The following is a 25,212-nucleotide window of genomic DNA, read 5'->3' on the forward strand; positions in this document are numbered from 1 at the left end:
TTTCGATACGTTGGTTGTTAACTTCTTTAGCTTCAAAGTAGTGTATTAATCTTCAGAATTAAGTTGCAAGAATAACAGAATTCAATATGTCAAACAATGTGAGGCTCTGGCATGGCCAGGTGGGTTAAGGCGTTCGACTTGTAATCTGAGGATCGCGCGTTTAAACGTAATAAATTTACAGTAATTCCCACTATTCGTTGGTTAAAGAGTAGCCCAAAAGTTTGCGGTGGATGTTGATGACTAGCTGCCTTTCATCTAGTCTTACAGTGTAAAATTATAGACGGCTAACGCAGATAGCCCTTGAGTAGTTTTGCGCGAAATTCAAAAACAAACACAGAATATGACGTCACTATTGATTGATTTGTTTTTTTTTTACATGACGTGCAACTTTTTTCAGAAGTAATGTCTGTTTTAAACGTTTCTTTTCAAGTTCCAGGAGATTATTTCGAATTTTTATCAAAAAAAAATCCAAATATCTCAAAGTGTTGTAACAGTAAAGGTGAAAACTTTTGTAATTTATTTTGAGGTGAAATTGAAATAAAATTCTGAGTATTCTAAAATCGTAACTAAACCATCCTAACGATGACTTTATAAACTAATTACACCCCCGTGGCACAGCGGTATGTCTGCGGACTTACGACGCTAAGAACAAGGTTTCGATACCCGTAGTGGGCAGAGCACAGGTAGTCCATTTTGTAACTTTGTGCTTAATTGAGAATACCATGCATTTTAGTCTTTCTTGTTTTTTAATTAAAGGTGTTCAGAGAATTTTTTTTATAAACCAAGATTCAATGGATCATCCAAGTTGTCTGTTTATGAAATCAAGATGAATTAATCAAACCTGAACTGTTTTCACGTATTCTTTTCGTTTCATTACAACGCTACACAATCGGCTCGCTGCGCTCTGTCCACCACGGAGAATCGCACCTTATTGCTGAAAGTCAATAACTTTATCGCTGTTTCACTGGGAGACGACCTATTCTAAATAAAATAAGGTTTATTTTTATTTATTGGACGAATCTTAAAATTAATCACGAAAACCTCTTTTGACAGATGAATAGATGGATTATGATAAATAAAATCCTGGGAATATTAATAATACTTCTTACAAGAATACAATAATGTGACTTTTTATGTTTCGAAGTCATTGACTGAACACGATAAAAGGTTACTGCATGTTTTACGTGAATTTTTGTAGTTGCAATTCAAGGTACACGTATTTCTTTTTTTAAGTTGATTGTGAGTCGACATCTACGTTAACTATCATTCTTGTATATTTTTTCTAGATAACTTTTATAGGAAACTAAATATTTGAGTCGAATAAAAATGAATTGGACAATTGAATATATCTATAATTCCACTTGTTATTGCAGAAAATCCGCAAAATGAAAGAATAATTGTTGTTGTTTGTTACGAAGTAGAAAGCTACATAAAGAGCTGTCTGTTCTCTGCCCACCACGGATTTATAGCAGAATAAGTCCGTAGATATACCGCTGTGTCATAAGGGGGTGAATTCAAGAATTGCTTTGTTTAATGAAAATATAATGAATCAGTAGGATTGAAACTGAAAAGCAGTGTCATGAAACTACCATGGTCATTCCTGTGTATCACTACATCACGAAATGGATGCTATATTTCAGAGAGGATTCACTGGTTAAGAAAAAAACAACAACTAATGACCAACATTGGCCGTAGGCATGTTAGATATGAAAGGATCAATCCAAGGTTTGGGCTATTGAATTTCCTAGATAGTGAGTCATTTAGAAAAGAGCAACTAGACATGGTGGTCACGAACGCAAAAAAATATCGTTCTAAACCAGAAGTGACCACTCGTGATTAAATATCAACGACAGGAATGACCTCCGACTTCATGAAGTAATCTCCACTCTCCTTTGGACATTGCCTAGATGTCATGAATCTCTGATCAATAAAACAAGAAAATAAGAGACGGTAAAATAAGAGACGGAGAAATGAAGTAACTGTGGAAAGAAGTGAATTCTTTAGAGATGTGTTTCATGGGTGGGTGGAAACTTACCGACAAAAATCAGACAGTGGGGTGTACAGGGAGTTTTTATTAATTGTTGTATTTTCATTTACTTTTTATTGCAAAGGAAATAATTGTCCCTGTAGGTAAAACCAGAGAAATACGTCAGTTCTGTAGATTAAAGGGTGGAAGTATTTTTGATACATCGTAAAAAACGTAGTATAAAAAAAATAATATATTACCGTTTGTTACACGCATGCACTACCACAGTTTATTATACAGAACGTTAGAATTATAATATATTTCAAAAAGTATTCAGTAATTACGATTCTATAATTTGTTTGTTTTTTTAATCACAGAACTATACAAGCGACTGTATCTACATTGCCCACCACGGGTATCGAAACTCTGTTTGTAGCAGTGTAAATCCACAGACATAGGAATGCGCCACTGGGGAACTAGTTTTATAATACTCGACTCTATGATAAATAGGATTTTTTTTAACTTAATATAACGTTTCCGGGACTTTTTAGCGTAACAACTGTCACACATTAATTTTCGGGAACTCAGCAGATAGCCCAATGTAGATTTACTATAGGAAAAAAAAAAAAAACGCACACGCACATCACTTTTAGCAATTTTTGTAAATATATATTTGAAATAATAGTATCTGTTTTGCCTTTCTTTTTAATAAAACCAGGAATCCTTCACTGGAACAGCGTTAAATCTTTGGATTTATAACGCTAAAATCAATGAGTTCGATTTCCTTCGGTGAACTCACAAGATAGCCCCATGTGGCTTTGCAATAAGAACACAAGCAAAACAGGAACATATTAAGTTAGTACGTGTTGGCATTTACTTTTCTTATATATGAACATAAAAATGTTTTATTTTTTATTACTACGAAACAGGAACATATTAAATTAGTACGTGTATAATCGATTATTTTTAGTTGTTATTACTAAGTTCTATATATCTAGTAACCTTAATAATGCAATCTATTTTACAGGTCCCTCACGTGCATGTGGTTATAGTGCTATCTAAGGCTCGCTGGTTTGAATCCCGATTCCATCAAGGATATTCACTCTTTCCAGCCGTGGAAGCATTATTATGTAACGGTCAATTACCTTAATTCTTGGTAAAAGAGTAGCCTTAGAGTTGGCGGTGGGTGGTGATAACTAGCTACCTTTCCTCTCTCTTTTACTTCTAAATTACTGTTCAGTCGCTTTTTTACATGGATTTACGACGTCACGACATTAGAAGGACAGATTTAAATAAAAAAGATTGTTATGAACAAGAATCGACTTGAAATAATGAACTGTAGCTCGCCACCGTAATGTAAGGGTCATATAAAATTCAAGTTTGCCACTATAGTGTAAACCCATGGATAATATCCAAGTTTATCATCGTATTGTGTTTATTTGTTTTTGAATTTCGTGCAAAGCTGCACGAGAGCTATCTGCGCTAGACGTCTCTAATTTAGCAGTGTAAGACTAGAGAGAAGGCATCTATCTAATCGTCACCACCCACCGGTCAACTCTTGGGCTACTCTTTTACCAACGAATAGTGGTAACATTATAACGCCCTCACGGCTGAAAGAGCGAACATGTTTGGTGTAAGGGGGGATTCGAACCTGCGACCCTTGTATTACGAGTCGAGTGCCTTAAACACCTGGCCATGCCGAGCCCCACGGTAGTGTGAAGTCGATTGATAAATTACGCTTGCTTCTGTAACGTAAGACCCATAACCAGTTTAAACTTGCTACTGTAGTGTGAAACCCTTAGACGATTTATCATCCCACATTATTGTAAAGCCCAGAAGTAATTTAAGCTTCCCTGTGCCAAGTCATTGGGCATAATGACTTAATCCAACACGCAGTTAAAATTTCCCCGGACAACAGTGCCATAATATATTACTTACTTTAACTCGTAGTGGAATCGACGGTCTGTTAGACAATCGACAAGTGCGACACTGAGTCAATTCGATGCATTGTCAAAGAGTCCTTTCACAGCGTAGTTTTCAACCACCTTACACCAATTTTCGATTCAGGTATTTTACACTTTCCACTGTTTCCTAAACTTCACACATAAATTCAAATCTCAACTGTTCTGTGAAGATTGCAGATAAATTCAGGCCTCATCTGTTCTGTTTACAGTTTACAAATTAATTCAGATCAGAGGTGTTCCATAAATTCAAGTCTTAGGTTTTCTGTCATAATTTATATGTAAATTCAGGGGACAACTGTCCTCCACAGTTTACAGATATTTTATGCTTGTTCTATTTTTTTATATACAAGGTCCGGGCAAACATGTAATTAGAGCTGAAAATTGCAAGTCCTAAAATTAATGGAAAATGTTAGCTCGTACTCATTATGTTTACAAATATCGATTTTTTTATTCCAGAATTTTTAACGCAAAGCTGCACAAACTGCTATCTGCCTACGGCTATTCTTATTTTATCTAAAGAAAGGCAGCTAGTCAAGAGCATTCACCGACAACTCTTGGACCTACCAAGTTTGACTTAATAATGTCATTTAAATATCGCGAAATAACACATCCACTGCCCCGAAGTGCCCCACATATCTATACGATAACAAGGACCCCATTGGCACAGCGATATGTCTGCGGATTTACAACGCAAGAAACCAGTTTTCACTACCCTGATAGACAGAGCGCAGATAGCTCAATGTGGAGCTTTGTGCTTAACTTTAAATATACAGAACATATGACAACCAGGGACGGGAACTTTAAATCCTCGTACTCACAATACGGGCACACTAGCCCTCTAGTAGTACAGGGGAACGGTTGCGGGCTAACATTGCTAGAAACCTGGGTTTTGATACACGTAGCATGCTAACCAATGGACCGCTCAAAACTTCAGCGATATTCATATAAATTTGCAAGGTTTTGTGATGATTTCAGCTTGCATCTATTCCGTAGATTCTGAGATGATTATATTTCTGTGTAAGACATGTATATCTTACTTGGCTCTGTTTTAAAGGGTTAATGTTTCATTTCTGTGTAACACATGCATATCTTACTCGGCTCTGTTTTAAAGGGTTAATGTTTCATTTCTGTGTAACACATGCATATCTTACTCGGCTCTGTTTTAAAGGGTTAATGTTTCATTTCTGTGTAACACATGTATATCTTACTCGGCTCTGTTTTAAAGGGTTAATGTTTCATTTCGGTGTAACACATGCATATCTTACTCGGCTCTGTTTTAAAGGGTTAATGTTTCATTTCTGTGTAACACATGCATATCTTACTCAGCTCTGTTTTAAAGGGTTAATGTTTCATTTCTGTGTAACACATGCATATCTTACTCGGCTCTGTTTTAAAGGGTTAATGTTTCATTTCTGTGTAACACATGCATATCTTACTCAGCTCTGTTTTAAAGGGTTAATGTTTCATTTCTGTGTAACACATGCATATCTTACTCGGCTCTGTTTTAAAGGGTTAATGTTTCATTTCTGTGTAACACATGCATACAGTGGATATGATGAAGAGACTGTCCATCTAAATAAAGAAAGAGACTCAACCTGTGTCAGGGAAATGCTTCCCCATACCATTACTCCACCTCCATTGACTCGTATGTCGAAACAACACAAGCAATGTCACGTGTGTTCTGTAATTTTTCTCCCTAGCTTTACTCATTAATCAGTGCAATAAATCTAGATTATTTCACATGTTCTGTAGAAACCATTGCCTACACTTTGTACTCGAAACACTACTTATCCCATTCTTTCCTCTTTGCAAATGGAAGACTCTTACAGGTTGGTTAGTGACTGCCAAATGACAACGTTTCTAATGTCCTTCACACGGTGCATCAGGAAACAATAAAATCCTAATCATTACTGTAAATATTAGTCAAACGAAATGCAGTCTGACACCTATTTAATAATGATCGTTTCCTAGGCCAGGCTTTAGCAGTTGGGGGTCACAGTGTTTTCTTACGGCAGATATGTTTAACTTCAAATTCACTACTGTTAAGTAGCATCTGATGGCAGATGTGTCTGAATAGTCTTTGAAATAAATCGCCCCATACGTTGCATGAACTATCTATCCCGCATTTGTCCATAAAGATAGGGTGTGTAAAAGCGGAGTAGTTTTAATAGGGTGTCCATTTAGAGTATGCGCTAAATGATATTCTTCTAATTAAAACTGATAATTTCAAATTCTTCTGTTTTATCAAATTAAACGGTTCTGTAGCAAAACTCGTACATATAATTATCTAATTTCAATGCACTTTTTATGCAGTTGTGATAATTTAATATTCAATTCCTCAAAGACCTAATGATGAAGCAAAGCATGTTTATTAAGGTGAAGTACGTATTATAGAAACTGCTTGTAGTCCTTTATTGTAAATTCAAGTCAAATGTCACTTGATAACACAAGGATATTAACTGATTTGGGAATGCTTCCTCTTCACTTTGTAGTGAATTTCACGATCTACTGTCGATTATGTTGATGGAATGACTTTGACAGCGTTGTATACAATAGAGTTAATTATTCATCATAAACAATGCATATTCTTACTTCTATCCTAATGGGGTCTTCGGAACCATTTTAGTTCGTTTTATTTAAAGGAAAGATCCATTCAAGCATTAGTTCGTATCTTCTAACTTTTGATTTTTTATTACTTTAATATCGATTTATGTTTTTAATTGACAAACTTTAAAATTCTTATTTTGTTATAGTGTCTTTCTCTTATTGACTTTGCTATTGATGCTTTAAAATATCGTAATTCTCAAAAATTTTTTGTTTCCGAAATTCGAAAGATAGAAAACCACTATTATACATAAGTAGTATTTAGCAAAAAGATATGAAATGACAAACTGTAATTGTTATATTACACCGTGTATTAAACATGTTCAAATGCTTACGATAGTGATATAGTAAAAACTTTAAATATGGCTTCTTACATTTAAACAATAAAAACATTTTATAAATGTAAAATGATCTAGGGTCAGCAGCCAAAAAAGAATGCAAGCAATAATATAGGAATGACAGAGTAAATGTACGAGTAAAAAATGGTTACGAAGTCGGTCAATTTGATTTTCCTTGTACGTGAGTCCTAGACTTTTAGCTAAACTACATTAATGCCTACTCTGACGTGACCATGATTTTTTGATAAACAAATTGCATAACAACAGTTAGGAATACATAACTTTCAGCTGCAATAAGAGTAAAGTCAAGTATGCATTTTACAATGCAGCATTAAATTGTGATATTGAAAGTCGTTAAGGATTATCTGTGTATAACTGTATTGTGAATATTTTCTTATTGCATCCTTTTTTTACTACTGCCATCCATACAAGATTTTTCATTCACAAATATTTTTATTTCTTGTTTTGTGACATGTTTTCCTCTGATTGAAAATTAATGTATGCTATGAATGTATGTAATACAATTTAATATTATGTGTATTGACTTTTCTTTACACCTTCACATCATACATAATATAGGGGCTAGCTTCCTAAAGACACTCGACTCGTAATCCGAGGATCGCGGGTTCGAATCCCTATAGTACCAAACGTGCTCGACCTTTCAGCCGTGGGGTGTTATAATGTGACAGTCAATCCCGCTATTCGTTAGTAAAAGAGTAGCCCAAGCGTTGGTGGTGGGTGGTAATGACTATCTGCTTTCCATCTAGTCTCACACTGCTAACATTGGGACGGCTAGCACAGATAGTCTTCGTGTAGCTTTGCGCGAAATTCAAAACAAACCAAACCTAAAGACACTGATTGCATAGTGTACAAAGCACTGAGTATTCCACATGTTACAGTCATCTAATACTCATCTGTTATTGACTGGTAATTCCTATTCCGCTCTTTGTTTAAGCTTTTTAAAGGAACACCAGATTTCTATAAAGAAAAGCTAACTTCAAGAAATAATGATAACATAATTTACACTTCAATTATTCGTTTGTTTTTTATAACTGCTACCAGTTATTACGACTAAGCGATGATATTTCACTGCCCAGTAACACATAAAGCGTGTTTAAGTTTAAATTTACGTTAGTGATAAAGTAATTATAAAGACTGAAACAAGTAAGATAAAGATAAACAATTTTTGGCGGGTTGGTCACTTTCTGGTTTAGTAACATAGCGTTGGTTTCTTGCTTTGTTTTGGGGATTGTTGAGTAGAGAAACAAATAAAACTGGGTGATATTCGTCATTTAAAGTAAACCCCACTGTCATTGTTGATTTTTAGCGTTCATATTTGTATTATTCCAGTTGAGTACCTTGGATATCGGTACTCATAGTCTGCTGAAACTGTCATAAATATCTTAATACTTACCCTGTGGCGTAACTACTAAAAATGCCTCTTCCCGCATGAAATTGTTTTTCCTTTTTTTATTTCCCTATCATTGTAGTTACAATTCTCGTTGATTTGGGTTCCTTATTACTTAGTGTTTGTATTATTTGTTTGTTTTCAATTTCGCGCAAAGCTACACGAGGACTATTGGCGCTAGTCGTCCCTAACCAGAGGAAGGCAGATAGTCTTCACAACCCACCGCAAACACGTGGGCTACTCTTTTTACCAACGAATAGTGGGATTGACCGTCACATTATAACGCCTCCACGGCTGGAAGGGCGAGCATGTTTAGCGCGACGGGGATGCTAACCCGCAACACTCGGATTGTGAGTCGAGTGCCTTAATCACTTGGCCATGCTCTTATTACTCAGACTCTTTGCATCTGTATGTCAATATTTAAGCCACTGTAGCCACACGACCTAACCGTAGTATTTTTCTTCACACGAAGACATATTTTATACGTGAAGAGTAAAAACTAATGCTGCTACAGCGTTATCGAACGTTGAGATTGAACTGACAATAAATTAATTAAAGTTGCTGTTTACAAGCAAGAGGGTGTAATTAGCAGTTTGACCAATCCTTGGTTGTTCTGTACTTTCTTTATCCACATTAGTGGAATATTCTTATGACAGTAAGTTTATTTACTTGCGTGCTTAATATCTTTAACGATTTTATGTAGTTAATTGTTCGTCTTTTACCAACTTGTCATAAATCCGTGAAATTAAGAAACAAAATAAATCACTACCACATAAAGTGTACTATAAAATAACAAAACACTCTCACGTAATGTGTACTGTAAAATAACATAATAAATCACTCCCACGTAAAGTGTACTGTAAAATAACAAAATAAATCATTCCCACGTAAAGTGTACCGTAAAATAACAAAACACTCCCACGTAAAGTGTACTGTAAAATAACAAAACACTCTCACGTAAAGTGTACTATAAAATAACAAAATAAATCACAACCACGTAAAGTGTACTGTAAAATAACAAAATAAATCACTCTCATGTAAAGTGTTCTGTAAAATGACATAATTATCTATTCCAAAAGTAAGGACACATTACATGTCCGTGCTCACACAAACACACGTACACAGTTCTCTGAGCGTCTTTCTATTCTCATGTGACAACCATATGTCGCGTTATGTTGTGAAGGGAAGCCAATTAGCACGTGGCGCTTTCTCCCACATTTCCACCCACTCAGTGCTCCTAGTGTTTCATTACCCGTGTAATATAACTTGCTCTGTTTTCTGTTTTATGGCATAGACCAGCCTCAATAAAAGATAAATGTTAGTCTGTATTTCTTAAATAAAATTAAAATATTAGGCGGAAATTTGATAGACATATATAACTTCATGGCACGCCACCTGCCGAACATTACCTTTAGTACGAGTTTTGTTGTTTTGTTAGAAGTCCTTGTAAATATTCCATAAAAGGAAAGCGAGTACAAGAAACAAATAAAGAGAGAGAGAGGCATGTTAAATTATTTACTGACAAGCAGTTCAGTACAAGAAACAAATAAAGAGAGAGAGAGGCATGTTAAATTATTTACTGACAAGCAGTTCAGTACAAGAAACAAATAAAGAGAGAGAGAGGCATGTTAAATTATTTACTGACAAGCAGTTCAGTACAAGAAACAAATAAAGAGAGAGAGAGGCATGTTAAATTATTTACTGACAAGCAGTTCAGTTTATAGTTTGGTTTGATATGAATTTCGCGCAAAGCTACACGAGGGCTATCTGCGCTATCCGTCCCTAATTTAGCAGTGTAAGGCTAGAGAGAAGGCAGTTAGTCTTCACCAACCACCGTCAACACTTGGGCTACTCTTTTACCAACGAATAGTGGGATTGTTCGTCACATTATAACACCCCCACGGCTAAAATGGCGAGCATGTTTGGTGTGACGGGGATTCGAACCCGCGACTCGCAGATTACGAGTCGAGTGTTTTAACCACCTAGTCATGCCGGGCTTTCAGTTTATGGTGGTCATTGTTGTTAGTGGAAAATCTTCATCTAACGACATTGAAAAACCTTTTCACTTTCTATTAAGGTTTGTTTAGGTTTTTTTCAGGTTCACTTCAAATCTCTTCAACAGACAAGAGTCAAGACTTAACTAACTGGAATAGAAAACAATTTAAGATGTTCGAATTAACAATAGTTCAACAAGCATAATAATATGAAGAGTAAACAATTGGAAAATTAGCCTTTGTCACAAATTATAACATATTTGTTTGTTTGTTGTTGTGCACAAAGCTACACAATGAGTTATTAGTGCTGTGCCCACATCGTTATAAGCCTACAGACTTACCGCCGAGCCACCAGGGAACAGTACTGTAAATGAGTTGAAATATTCTCACGTGCAAATATGTATGAATAATTAAGATAAATATTTTAAGACATTTCAATGAAATGAAATAAGATATACTATATATATATATACCACAATGTTATCTTTTTAGCCGTGGCATAGTGGCTCATAGAATGGCTCTGAGTTTCTTTCAGATATAAAACTTTAGTTCATAACTCCATCATTGTTTGATTTTAGATCTAATTACAATTTTGGACTCAGAAGGTCAAACCATGATGTATTTGACCACGCCCAAGTTTCGTAGCTTAATTTAGTCTTATCCTGCCTTGAAGAATTTAAATTTAAACGTTGGCTGGTGGGGCTCTTGATGAGTAATAGATTCGAATCTGATACACGCGCAACTCACGTTTGGTATTGTTGGCGCATAAATATTTACTTCAATCTTGCCAACAATTATTTGAAGTACTGCTGGTGTGGAAAATTCCCTGTTGTTGACACCAGAAAGTTTAGTTAACGGATAACATATTGTTGTGAACTTAGGATGTGTCAGATAAATTTAGAGTAAAAAGACGGCGTGTTCTTCAGGAGTCGAACTCATAATCAAACGATTTTAAACATTACATTGTTGGACTGATATAGCATTTTGGACCACGGTCCGCCGTAGTGGTTCGTGATGCCTATTTTAACACAATGGACTGATGTTACTTTCTTTCGGTTTGCGGATTCGAATATCCGTGGGGACATTATAATGAATAGAAAATCCCACTATACATTGGTAAAAGATTAACCCAAGAGTTGGCGGTTTGTGGTGATAACTAGGTGCCTTCCTTCCAATCTTTCACTGCTAAATTAGGAACGACTAGCACATATAGCTCTCAAGCAGCTTGAAATTCAAACCAAACCTAAAAACATAGTGTACTGATGCCATTTGCTAAACCACAATCTGCACTATTGTCTCAAATACTCTCTTAATATTCCCTACTCTTCCACAGTCCGACTGATGTCACCTTCTGTAGCACAGCCTGTAAGCTGGATTCACCTACTGTAGCACAACCTGTAATATGAATTCACCTACTGTAGCACAGCCTGTAATTTGGATCTATTTTCTGTAGCACAACCTATAATCTGGATCTACTTTCTGTAGCACAACCTATAATCTGGATCTACTTTCTGTAGCACAACCTATAATCTAAATTTACTTTCTGTAGCACAACCTATAATCTGGATTTACTTTCTGTAGCACAACCTATAATCTAGATTTACTTTCTGTAGCACAACCTATTATCTGGATTTACTTTCTGTAGCACAACCTATAATCTGGATCTACTTTCTGTAGCACAACCTTTAATCTGGATCTACTTTTTGTAGAACAACCTATAATCTGGATTTATAAAATATTTTTCTTAATTCTTATTCCGACTGTATCGTGACAATAATCTTCAATTATTCTTTGCTCAAAGTCACTTGGTAGTTTCTAATTAATGTCAATTCTAAAGGTAATTTTAAAGATGGTGAGTGATTTTATTATAAAAAACTTTATGAAATACAAATTTAAAAAGTCTCATGGGACAAATCTAACAAGAGTAGCATACAAAACTGACAACAACTTGTATAACCTGATAATAATAATTGTACCACCGATAACAGATTTCCTAAAAACAACCATACAGATTTTTTTCCATCTGTTATTAGCTTCCTCAGCAGTCCTACATACAACAGACAAGCCCCTTTTCTGATATAAATGATATGTTGATCAAGAACTTGAGAACGGTTTTGATTAGATTGAAGAACCAGATCAAAGATCCATATATTCTTGCCTGTCTTAATGTCATCTCGTTATTTACTGAGTTGCCACTAGCTGAGGTGATCTCAATCAACCATGCTGAACGTGAAGTAGGTACAGCCTTATTATATTGAACCATTTTAACTCTTTCTGTATAATAGCGTCGCTCTTAGAAACTTGCCTACCTATGTACTGCTTTATCTGAAAAGATGTTTATTAACTGCCTGTCATTGACAGAAGTACCTTTAATATATTTGATCAAATATTTAAAAGGCTCGTGCGTCGTCTTCTATCATGCAGTAAGTAATCTTTTTAATTTTTCCAAATATTTCGACAAAACTTCTGTGTTATAATAAGACATCTTCCAGTGTCTAAACAATCGATACTTATCGATTCAGTTCACCTCGCCAATAGAAGATAAGGGACAAATACCATTATTTTGTACACTAGCGATCAGAGAAGGGCATCGTTTCCTCAGAAAGATGTAAGGAAAACCTACAAGCTCAATACCTAAAGTAACAATCTTACCATAAATCTATGGTATACTAAAAAATCATCAACTACCTAACAGCACGAGCCAGAGAAGCATATACTCCACAGTTCGATGTTAAACTCAGCCATATAAATGTACTTCCAAAAGAAATAGGTATCCGTCAAGATAGATCGATTTCCAACAAAAGACTAGTATGGGCTAACGCCATGTCGCAACCGCCGACCCAACTCGATAAATGAGACATATCATTATCTATTTATCTCTATGTGACTTCACTATCATCAAAACTGACTTGTAATAATACACTTGAAGTGTGTGTGTGCGTTTTTATAGCAACGCAATTCGAAGACTTACCGCTGTCCCAGCGGGGAACAACATGAAGTTTAAACACCTTTCAAAATAAATCGTACTTTTATCCTCAGTCTATTTATTTAATAAGTACAAAAACTAAGCATCCTATTTTTAAAAATTAATTTATGTCGCTATTTTATTCAACTTACTTTGTTAGGTTTTTCAAACATGGAGACTACTATGAATTCATTACTGGTAAATGTGTTTTGTTTCTTTTTAAAGTTTTCTGTGTTAGAACTTGTTGCTAAGTAGTTTCTCTGTCATCCTTTTCTTACAACATTATTGCACACCTTTGTTGTGTTCATTGCAGTCAATTATTTACATTCCTCTTAATACGTTCACTCCCCGCTAGTACAGCGGTAAGCCTACGAATTCACAATGCTAAAAACAGGGGTTCGATTCCCCTCGGTTGGCTTAGCAGATAACCCACTGTGACTCTGCTAGAAGAAAACACACACTCGCTTAATGAGTTCCGTGGGGACTTCAAAATGATTAACAGACTGATGAAGAAAATTATGTGTGAAAAAACATCCCCACAACATGACTAGCTAATTGTTTATACGTATGAAATACATATGTTTTATGACAGCCGGTCTGATGAGTTCTGGTACTGAGCGAAACGCGTCATAACAGTGAAAACAATGTGGTTAAAACACTGTTGAACATTCTTTTCCTCGGAAAAATCCTCAAGAACGAATAAAGAATATGGTGTTTAAAAAAACACTAAGCCTTATAATTATCACAATTACAATTGATTATAATGACTCTTCGGCAGCTAAAGGTGTTCACAGTATATAAATTTTAATTCCTTTTATTAGGGTAAAACAGCTTAGGTTTTCTTCACTTCACACCACTACAGCAGGTTTTCAGCACTGCATATAAAGAATGTTTTAAATATACTCTTGGCTGCCCAACATTAAAACCTTAGGCTTCTTGTAAAATAAATTGGTTATACAGAAAAAATGATAAGAAAAAGTATTTTTACACGCGTGTCCTTCGAAATCCACAATGTACTAATTAGTAAAAGAAGGGAGGAATACATACAGAAGGTGCTAGTTCACACCATTGAAATAGTCTTCAACCGCATACGTATAGCATTTCACTTTTATCTTTGAGTTCCATCCGTTCAACCCAAATAGTGTTTCCTGGCATCGACCAGCTTCTTACATTGTGGCTCCATAGTGGTACTCTTATATATCTGCGGACCTACAACGTTACAAAATGGTATCGATATCTGTGGTGGGCAGTGCACATGATGTAGCTTTGTGCTCAGTTACAACTACTTTACATAGTTACATCTGGAAGACTCACGATAGACTTGAAATACTATTTTTATCAATCTATAATACATAATTATTATAAACTAAGTACCAGAGATCTGTGAAAAAACACACAAAAAACAAACAACAACAGTAATCAAGTGTGATTTTAATCATATTTGTCAAACTAAATTTATTATGATGCATGCAATACTGTTGTTATTTTAATTAAAACAATAGGAACTGTTCTTGTTTACTAACCTAACCCTATTTCTTACTTGGTGGATGAGTTTAACAAAAGCTTATGATGAAAATAGAATCAATGAAAAGTTTTTAAATATTTTAAAATATTATAAAATATTTTTTATAAGCTTTCCTACATGCCAAAAGTACTATGATAACCTAATAGGTGTGGTTATGATATATGTCAAACCGATCTTAAATTGTACTTTTCGCCCCCTGGTGGCTCAGCGGTAAACTTGAGGACTTGTAATACTAATATGTAGGGTTCGATTCCAGTGACGACCACACGGCATGGGATTCGTTGTGTAGCTTTGCGCTAAAAATGAACCAATTGTGCTTTATAATAAATCTCGAAAAGCTAGCAATTTGTATTGCGTCAGAACATTACGACAGTTTGCATAGACGAGAACACCATGACTTGGTTGATTTGTGGAAATGGTAAAACATTATAGTATAATTCGTTAGAGTAGAGCGTACTTGGAGCCATTCGGTTTAGGAAACTATCTTTCTTTTTGAGAAATAAAGAAGATAGATTTGCAGAACGTCTTTTAAACTGCTGATGTTAATCACAGCGTCTCAATAGTAAGAAACCCCAACAACAACAAAAACTCTAATTTTGGTATACGGCTTTTTACTTCTATATATTAAACCAAAATCCATGGTATTCATGAGTCTAAATGTGGACTAAACAAATTCAGTGATAGAATATTTCCTTCCTTCTTTCCACTTACAGATATTAGAGAGGTATTATTTTAATGTTCATTCATTCAGGTTTTGTTCGTTATTTATGAATGATATAAATGTATTTGGTTTTATTTTATATTACTGTGGACTTGATATTATTTTATGATAAGTGGTTTGTTTGTTTGTCCTTAATTTAGCAGTGCAAGACTAGAGATAAGGCAGCTAGTCATCACCACCCACCGCCAACTGTTGGGTTACTCTTTTACCAACGAATAGTGGTATTGACGGAACATTATAACGCCCCCACGGCTGAAAGGGCGAGCGTGTTTGGTGCGACCGGGATTCGAACCCGAGACCTTCGGATTACGAGTCGAGTGCCTGAATCACCTGGAATATAGTAAGAGGAATACGAAATTTAAATGCCACTTGTTTCTATTCATTTTTATATATTTTTCTTCGGCCGTCCTCAGATGGTTCTGTGCTAAGCTTGAGGGCTTATAACGATAGAATCCGGGGCTCGATACTCGCGCGAAACATAGCGCAGATAGCCCACTGAACAGGTTTATGTTACGAAATGTAATATAATTTTGTTAGCTATATAAAAATATCTGGGTATGTGAACACGAGTATAGAACAACAAAAATAAAATGTTATATCGTGTTCCAGGATAAACAGCATTTCTTGCGCTTGTTTATGTTTATTTATGAAATGTTCCCATGTTCATGTTATGTTGTACACTGATCTTGAGGAACACAAAATGGAGAAATATACAGCAGTAAAAATATTTGTTGTAAAACAGATCGCATGTAAGTTGGTCCGTTAAACCACCTACAACAGCTTGCCTTATAGAAAACATCAAAAGTCAAATACTTACAACAGTCTATGTCATACAGATGTTTAAAAACGCACTGAAACACCGTAACAGTTTACTATATGGCTACTATAATTATCAATGACAACACCTACTGAAACATGTAGTGACAGCTTATCTTTTGGAGAATGTAGTGATATAGTGGAAATTTATCATGTGGTTCATCATCTGTAAAATAACGCAACAATGTTACACTTTGTCTTGTGGAGAACATCACGATACTCTGAAAGTTCGTTTTCATTTCGTAACTACTAAGTAGATTTCTGGCCTTTAAAGTAAATATTAATATTATTTTCAAAATACTCCAGTACTGTGTAAAATAGTTTATTATCAAAATGAGAAAACGCATTAATTTGTATCTGTTTATTTAAAGCTTACTGCTAATGGTAACAACTCGCCTGCATATATTAGGCTTAATGAAGATGTAGTGACGAAAAGATTAATTTTAAAATAATTTACTCTTGAACCAAATACAATTATTATTATTTAAGAAAGTGTCTAAAAAGACCATTCAACGATACTACTTTGAAAACAGATCCTAAAAAATATATACTATTTACTTTCCACCTTCACCAACAACTTCCTCGGTTTTTCTCTCTAATTAGTTACTTATCTCCATCACTAACACGTTCTCTCACTTATCACCGTAGCTACTTCCTGCTTTCACCAACAACTTCCTCGGTTTTTCTCTCTAATTAATTACTTATCTCCATCACTAACACGTTCTCTCACTTATCACCGTAGCTACTTCCTGCTTTCACCAACAACTTCCTCGGTTTTTCTCTCTAATTAATTACTTATCTCCATCACTAGCACGTTCTCTCACTTATCACCGTAGCTACTTTCTGCATTGGTTACTTTTCACCAACAACTTCCTCGGTTTTCTCTCTAATTGGTTACTTATCTCCATCACTAACACGTTCTCTCACTTATCACCGTAGCTGCTTCCTGCTTTCACCAACAACTTCCTCGGTTTTCTCTCTAATTGGTTGCTTATCTCCATCACTAACACGTTCTCTCACTTATCACCGTAGCTACTTCCTGCTTTCACCAACAACTTCCTCTTTCCTCGGTTTTCTCTCTAATTAATTGCTTATCTCCATCACTATCACGTTCTTCACTTATCACCGTAGTTTCACCAACAACTTCTTCCATTACTTACCAACAACTTCCTCGGCTTTTTCTCGGTTTTCTCTCTAATTACTTATCTCCATCACTAACACGTTCTCTCACTTATCACCGTAGCTACTTCCTGCTTTCATCAACAACTTCCTCGGTTTTTCTCTCTAATTAATTACTTATCTCCATCACTAGCACGTTCTCTCACTTATCACCGTAGCTACTTCCTGCTTTCATCAACAACTTCCTCGGTTTTTCTCTCTAATTAATTACTTATCTCCATCACTAGCACGTTCTCTCACTTATCACCGTAGCTACTTCCTGCTTTCACCAACAACTTCCTCGGTAATCTCATTAATTGTGAACATGATACTTTCAATCATTCACTGTCCAGTCTTGAAATCTTTGAATAAACATCCCTGTAACCCGTGTACGTGGTTTTCTCACATCACATAAACTACAAAATAGCAATCATTACTAATATGCCAGGCAACTGCATAATAACAACTTCCGATCAAGTAGGCCATGTATTCAGAACAAAATCAATGTTAATGCATTTATGTGTGTAAAAATATATCGCGACAAACGAAAGAGGTAGCTAGATTTTTGTTGTTGTTCTGCTGAGTTTGGCTTCAGAACTATTCTTCTAACAGCGTGTTTTTTATCGTCTTTGTTCAGGGAAGTTGGAATAATATTAAAGTTACATTTGTATTTCTGCTTGTATCTCATGGCCGTCGAAGGCGTTTATATATCTGACACGAGGCGAAATAAACACATCAACAATAAGCATTCGAATATCACGTTGCATTTGTTGCTACATAAACAGGAGTGGAAGAATCTTTGTGACAGAAGCTCTGGCTTGTGTCTCGTGACGTTCATTGATTGGTTGGGTTACGGTTGTGTATCGCACGGATCTTTACGAACAGTAAAGTACTGTCATCAGTATAATATCATTTGGTTTCCAAAAAGAAAATGAGGCATTTTAATATAACAGCGAAGAGAGATATTGCAGTGAACTTGCATAGTGAGGCATAAGCTCGGTTATCTACTGTGATGCTCTCGAAAATATTTCATTGTAAAGCTTTGTAACCTTCAACATTAGAAAACAAACTCTTCTTGTTACGTTACAGCCTACCTATCGATCTATCTGGCTGTCTTTCAACCAGAATTAGAACACTGCCATTTGATGTATTACATCTTCTATTCTGTGTTTATTAGTTCTTGTTGTCGTTTTTTTTTTCTCACAACAGCATGTTAACTTAAATGTTAATTCAACTATTATATTATATTTTCTACCACGTCTCTTAAGAGAGAGTTGCTTAACTTAGTTGTATGCCCAAGGATTATAAGTGGATTCAGGGTAGAATTAATTGAAACAACTTAATCCGTAGACTTCCCTTTATAGACAAGTGCTATCGCTTAACAATTGCACAAGTAAATCCTATGCAGTACTTAGAGAAGATGGTTCTTTTGTCCTCTTAATACCATCTTATTGGTCAATAGCTTATTTAGACGTATTTTGTTTCTTTGTATGACTATAGTGACTTACAAAGTCCCACCCGTTTTGTTTTTACAAACTTACAAGTTTTTTTAGGCTATTTTCGAAAGTTATGGATATTAGATCAGTGCCAAGATGGCTATTTATATAAATCTGGAACTTGGGTTTATTCGATAGGCCTCAAACAGAACAAAAACAAATTTAAAACATCTGATATTTCAAGAAGTGTTTTTTTCCTGTATTCCTATATATATTCTGCCTTTTTTTGTACAATACGATCTATTTTTTTTTCTTGTTTTTAGTACTAACACATAGTTTATAATATGAACGTAGTAACACGTACATTTAGGGCTAAGAATAAGCGTATATCTCTTTCTCTTTCGGATTGGTGATATGAACTTTGTTTTGAAAAACAGTTATTTAAAGCTCTTTTATCGCCAAGCGAATAGTAAAACTAATCCTAAAGTATTAGTGAGAAAGTGAAAGTACTACGTATGTGAGTACAGGTTGTATGTACACATATGTGAAAGGTTTATCCAGGTTCTGGAATATCAGGTCTCAGGATACGCACACAGCATTGCCTCTTTCTCAATAGGCTCACCCACAGATTGCTTTCCGAATGGAACTATGTAAACTTATGGGTACTTTATTATACTTATGAGTATTAATAAATCACTGAAATTTATAGGATATGTCAGTTTTAATTTACCTGATGTTGTAATTCTATTTACACATCAGGCTGGATGCATGACCCCGAAATAAAACTTAAGAGTTTAATGTATCATATCAACTCTGAATGATAAGAAGGTATGTCTCTTATTTCTCCGAAAGCTACCTGGAAGAAATTACCAACTTTAACAACTCGTACCACTCCAGAGGGGTGTATTGTCTGTCAGTCAGTCAGTAGAAATTAATATGGCGTCACATAAGGAACATTTAATGTTGGAGTTTGTACAATCGTAACGTCAATAAAACGTGCAAATGCCATGAATCACGAGAATGATTATACACTCTGTAGGCTACAACACAGCATGACATATCAACTTCAGAAGCAAGAAAAAACACTACATGTTACTCTTAATTTCGGTTTTACTCATTCTTGACGCAAAACACTTTCGAAAACTCTACAGAAGTAAATCTATTTATTTTGGTGTTTGTGCCCTTGGTTCCCAGTTTTATTTTGCACTGATACCAAGTTGTTCGTGAAAACAGCTCTTGGAGAACACTCGTGTCCTCTGGCTAGCAGTTAATGGAAACGTGGAGTTCCAATGAATCATTGTCATAGTTAATAGTCTAAAAGGCCAACTCAGTCTAATTACTAATTAATTACCATCTTTTTTTTGTAAGCCACTAATTATAAGTTAATTTTTATTATACGTTTAGGCTGCTAATCTGTTGAAATTTCTCGGGACAAAAGGCTATCTACGGTGGCAGAAACTAGGATTCGAACCTGAATACTCTTTGTAGAAAGGCAGTTACGTTAGCCACTCACCCATGTAGGCCAGATGCATGGCCTAGCGCGTAAGGCGTGCGACTCATAATCCGAGGGTCGCGGGTTCACGACCGCGTCGCGCCAAACATGCTCGCCTTACCAGCCGTGGAAGCATTATAATGTTACGGTCAATCCCACTATTCGTTGGTAAAAGAGTATCCCAAGAGTTGGCGGTGGGTGGTGATGACTAGCTGCCTTCCCTCTAGTCTTACACTGCTAAATTAGGGACGGCTCGGTGCAGTGGGCTAACAACCTACTCACTTAAATACTTGTTGAAGAATCCGCAAGCGATTGCGGTCCTATGTTCCTAGATGAAATCTAATGGTGATAACTAACTAACTATATACAGGATTGATGTTTCGTCGTGTGTTAAGTTTAGTTTTTTTTCTATTTTCTTACTTGATACACAAGATTGGTTTATTTGATTGGTTTGTTTTGAATTTTGCGCAAAGCTACATGAGGGCTTGGTATACAAGAAAAGAAGTTAATAAACTCGGGAACTCCTGAGATAGTTCTTCGTTTGAGAGAGTAACATGTTCGTGGTGACGAGAAAAACGCACTTGTAGAGAAGAATACATGTGTAAAAACAGCTGGTATGGGTTGAGAAATTTTTTTATGTAGAAGAGCGAAAAACGTTTCGACCCTCTTCGGTCATTGTCAGGTTCACAAAAGAAAGAAAGAGCACGCCATCTACATTCCAACACTCAATTATACAACCCCCTTCAAACATGTGGTCAGCTATCGGTCAGTTACCGCTTTCTTTCTTTGTGAACCTAACGATGATCGAAGAAGGTCGAAACGTTGTTCGTCCCTCAACATAAAAAACTTTTCTCAACCCAAACCAGCCATTTTACATATATATGAATGAGTACCTTGTCGTTGGTGCTTTCATCAGGACACAATGAGTCTTTTATTTATAGTTTCGGGTCTATCACATTTCAATTTGATTTATTGAGTTTAAACATCTAGTTATATAATTAAAATATTTAGTTATTACGTTAACCATAGTTTTTTCTCAATGTAAGTTTTAATTTCGTTGTTTTTTTAACACTGCTACTTAACCATATTTTATAAACTGATTATGATGAATGGTTAAAACGTGTTTGTTTTAAATATTTTTGATCTGTAAACAAGCTTCTGTTTCTCATCACTCTGTATTCTGTCCGTTTCTTCCCCTTCGGTAAAAAGCTTAACTGTCATTTTTACTTGCATGAATTATTGCCATTGTCTCTAATACCAAGTAATCACATAATGGAGCGTGGTGGTAATATTCACCGATCCATGGAAGCTGCTCAGATGGACTTCACTGGCCCATACTTGCTGCGCAGAGCAGATTTTCCCGATAAACAGCGAAATAGCAAATCTCTAAGAACAAAACAAATAAGATAATTATACGTGTATAAAACAGTAGCCTGTAAATAGCAGAATTCCTGCAAATATTTTGGAAGATGAAGTTGTTTACGAGAGTGTCGAAGGAGAAATAGACAAGAAGTGTAGGAGAGTGGATCGAAAGAAAGAACTGCATAGTAGTGGAACAGAGGGTGATATGGGAAATACTGTCTGTTCAACTGAACGTGAAAGCAATGATAGATGAGGAAGAAGGTACCCTTACAATGTAGGATTGATTACTTTAACGTCTTAGTCCTTCGAAGGAGAAAACCATTACGGCCAACGACGGAGGTACATTGAATTACATGGGACATGCGTATTAGTGCAAATGACATCTACTCATTTTTCTTGTAACAAGAAAGATACTGTTGTTAGAAAGTTACTGATGTTGTTGTGTGCCTGTTTCCTTGTAAGTTGGACCTGACATCGCCAGGTGGTTAAGGCGCTCGACTTCTGAGGGTCGCGGGTTCGAATCCCCGTCACACTAAAGTGGCTCGCCCTTTTGGTCGTGGGGTCGTTATAAAGTAACGGTCTATTCCACTATTCGTTGGTAAAAGAGTAGCCCAAGAATTGGCGGTGAGTGGTGATGACTAGCTGACTTCTCTTTAGTCTTACACTGCTAAATTAGGGACGGCCAACGCAGATATCCATCGTGTAGCTTTGCGCGAAACTCAAAAACAAACAGGCAATTTTGAATGAATGTTGTTTTCTGTGATTTTTGGATACAGTTTTTTTCTAATTTGATTTTAGCGAAATAAATTAAGCTGAGCCGCAATTGATCATTCTGTTTTTCTTGTTTTTGTCCACTCTCATTCCAACCTTTTTACCTAATTTTACTGCTTTAAGTCCGTCTAATATTTCGTATTGTTTTCCTTGTTTTATAAGTATGGATATTTATTCGCGTTTCCTGTCATTTGACCTGAACATGAGGTACTTGGTGTTTGTTTCTGGTAATTATTTTTTTCTTTTACAACGTTTACAATTGACTATTTTCTTCTGCTCACTATACACTGTCTCATTTACTTTGTACCCTTAATATTGATTTTTCGTAATCAAACCATATATTTAACACAATTTAATTGCTCTTGTTTTTAAGATTAAAGCATATATATATATATATATATATATGAGTCCCTCTGGCGGGTCAGTGGTAAGTCTTCAAATTTACAACACTAAAATCAAGGGTTCGATACATCTCGGTACACACAAGAGATAGCTTGATGTGGTTTTGCTGTAAGTAAGCACACACACAAATAACATGAATTCTAAAAAATGACATACACGAGTATTTACCAACCTGGTGGCCGATTGCAGAACTATTCGTTTCTCTTTCAGTACAGTTAGGGGATGCTGGTTGTTTTTCTTTCGTAATTTGCATCTTGACTTGATTTTCGCGAGTGTGACTCTTTTGCTTCTTAACCTAACGGAGTTTGGCTATTAGACCACTCAAACTCTGAATAACCTCGACTCGGTATCACTTCAGAGGAATGATACTGAGTCGCACGTGCTGAATATAATCTGAGTGATAAAAGAGAAGGTACCAATCACGGATGAAATTAGCATACCAAGAAAAGTTATACAATGATCTCTCTGTCCATCCTGTGAAATCGAACTCGTTTTGTAACGTTTTAAGTCCGTAAACGTACCGCTAACCCAATAGAAGTGCATATTAAACACAAAAGAAAAGAAATAAAAAGTATCTACTGAATAACAAAAATATATTGGCCCAGCATGGCCAAGCGTGTTAAGGCGTGCGACTCTGAGGGTCGCGGGTTCGCATCCCTGTCGCGCCAAACATGCTCGCCCTCCCAGCCGTGGGGACGTTATAATGTAACGGTCAATCCCACTATTCGTTGGTAAAAAGAGTAGTCCAAGAGTTGGCGGTGGGTGGTGATGACTAACTGCCTTCCTTCTAGTCTTACACTGCTAAAATTAGGGACGGCTAGCACAGATAGCCCTCGAGCAGCTTTGTGCGAAATTCAAAAACAAAAAACAAACAAACAAATATATATATAAATAATTTTTTTTTAAAGATGGAAGTCAGACAAACGAAAAGCTTATAAAAACTAATTGGGACGGACGTAAAAGAGTGGTCAAAGTGCCCTTATGTGAATCAAGGCCGGTGGTTCGAATCCCGATAAGGCAAAAAATACGCAATAAGACTCACGGTCGCATTCCATTCTCTGATCAGCGTTGCCCAAGATTTGACAGTGAGTGTTTTTAAATAGCTTCCTCTTGTCTCTCAGTTGAAAGTTTGGGGCAAGTCTCTAAACAACGTTTGAACCCATAGAGAAACGAATTCAGTCATTAAGCAATGATAAAAAAATGGATGAAAATCAAATCAGTCAATAATATAATTGCGTAAAATTAAAACATTGAAGAATATAAAATGCATTGCAAGTGTAGTTTAAAACAAACAGCAAAAATTAAGATTGTGCTAACAAATTATCATTCATCGTTAATATTTAATAACAAATAAACCAAGCCAGGTCAGTAGAAAGACAATTTTACTTAAATCCAAGCCTCCAGGTGGCATAACGGTATGTCTGTGGATTTACAACGCTAAAATCCTGGTTTAGATACCCGTGGTGGGCAGAGCAAAAATAGCCCATTGCGTAGCTTTGTGTTTAATTCAAAACAACAGCAAAATTGAAATCCAAATGTTTCTTATTAGGTGCACATACTTCCGTGCGGACTTCCAACGCTATAAACTTGGTTTCGATACCCGTGGTGAGCAGAGAGCACGGATAGCCCTTTCCGTATTTTTATGCTAAACTGCAAAGAAACAAACAAAGATGAAACAGTGTAACTAAGTTTACATCGATTCCTCAGCGGTGAGATTCAGGGTTTCATTCCGATCGTGCGTTATAATGTATTTTATTGAATGGTTAAGCTCTAAATAAGATTCGTAACATTACAAAAAAAATAAATTTTCTGAAAAAAATGTTTTTATAAAATAAAATCATTTTTGAATCTTGCTAATTTTCGCGCCAAGCTACTCGAGAGTGTCTGCTCGCCTTCCTTAATGTTGAAATGATAAACCAGATAAAAAGTATCTGGTCATCATTGTCTTTTACACCCCTCCTCCCGCCAACTCTTAGGCCACTACTAACAAACAAATAGTGGGAATGACCGTCACTTCTATGTCCACACGATTAAAAGAACAAAGATGTTTAGGTATGGGGTTTGAGCTCAAGACCTCCAAATTGTGAGCTGAACCTAACTACAAGATAATATCAGTCCCAGCCACAGAGTATAATTTAGCAGGTTTTTTTATATTAGTAGAGTATAATTTGAATCCTTGGTTTTTATACTAGTAAAGTATAATTTGGCTGTTTTTTATACTCCTAGCGTATAATTTAACTGTAGAATATAATATTCTATAAACTAGTAGAATATAAAATTTAACTGTTTG

General features: G+C 35.7%; 1 protein-coding gene across 2 annotated transcripts in view; it reads left to right on the forward strand.

Annotated features, from left to right (window-relative positions):
- Positions 1–25,212, forward strand: part of LOC143223625 (dystrophin-like) — a 187,325-nt gene that overhangs the window by 46,491 nt on the left and 115,622 nt on the right. Inside the window, exon 2 of one of the 2 annotated variants that reach the window (XM_076451800.1) lies at positions 15,626–15,825. The exons of the other annotated variant lie outside the window; for it this stretch is intronic. Within the exon in view, the coding sequence (XP_076307915.1) occupies position 15,825 (1 nt within the window). The 5' untranslated portion in view covers positions 15,626–15,824. The remainder of the gene's footprint in view (positions 1–15,625; positions 15,826–25,212) is intronic. 2 annotated transcript variants of the gene reach the window in all.

This window comes from Tachypleus tridentatus, chromosome 8 (assembly GCF_004210375.1).
Source record: "Tachypleus tridentatus isolate NWPU-2018 chromosome 8, ASM421037v1, whole genome shotgun sequence".
NCBI lineage: Eukaryota > Metazoa > Arthropoda > Merostomata > Xiphosura > Limulidae > Tachypleus > Tachypleus tridentatus.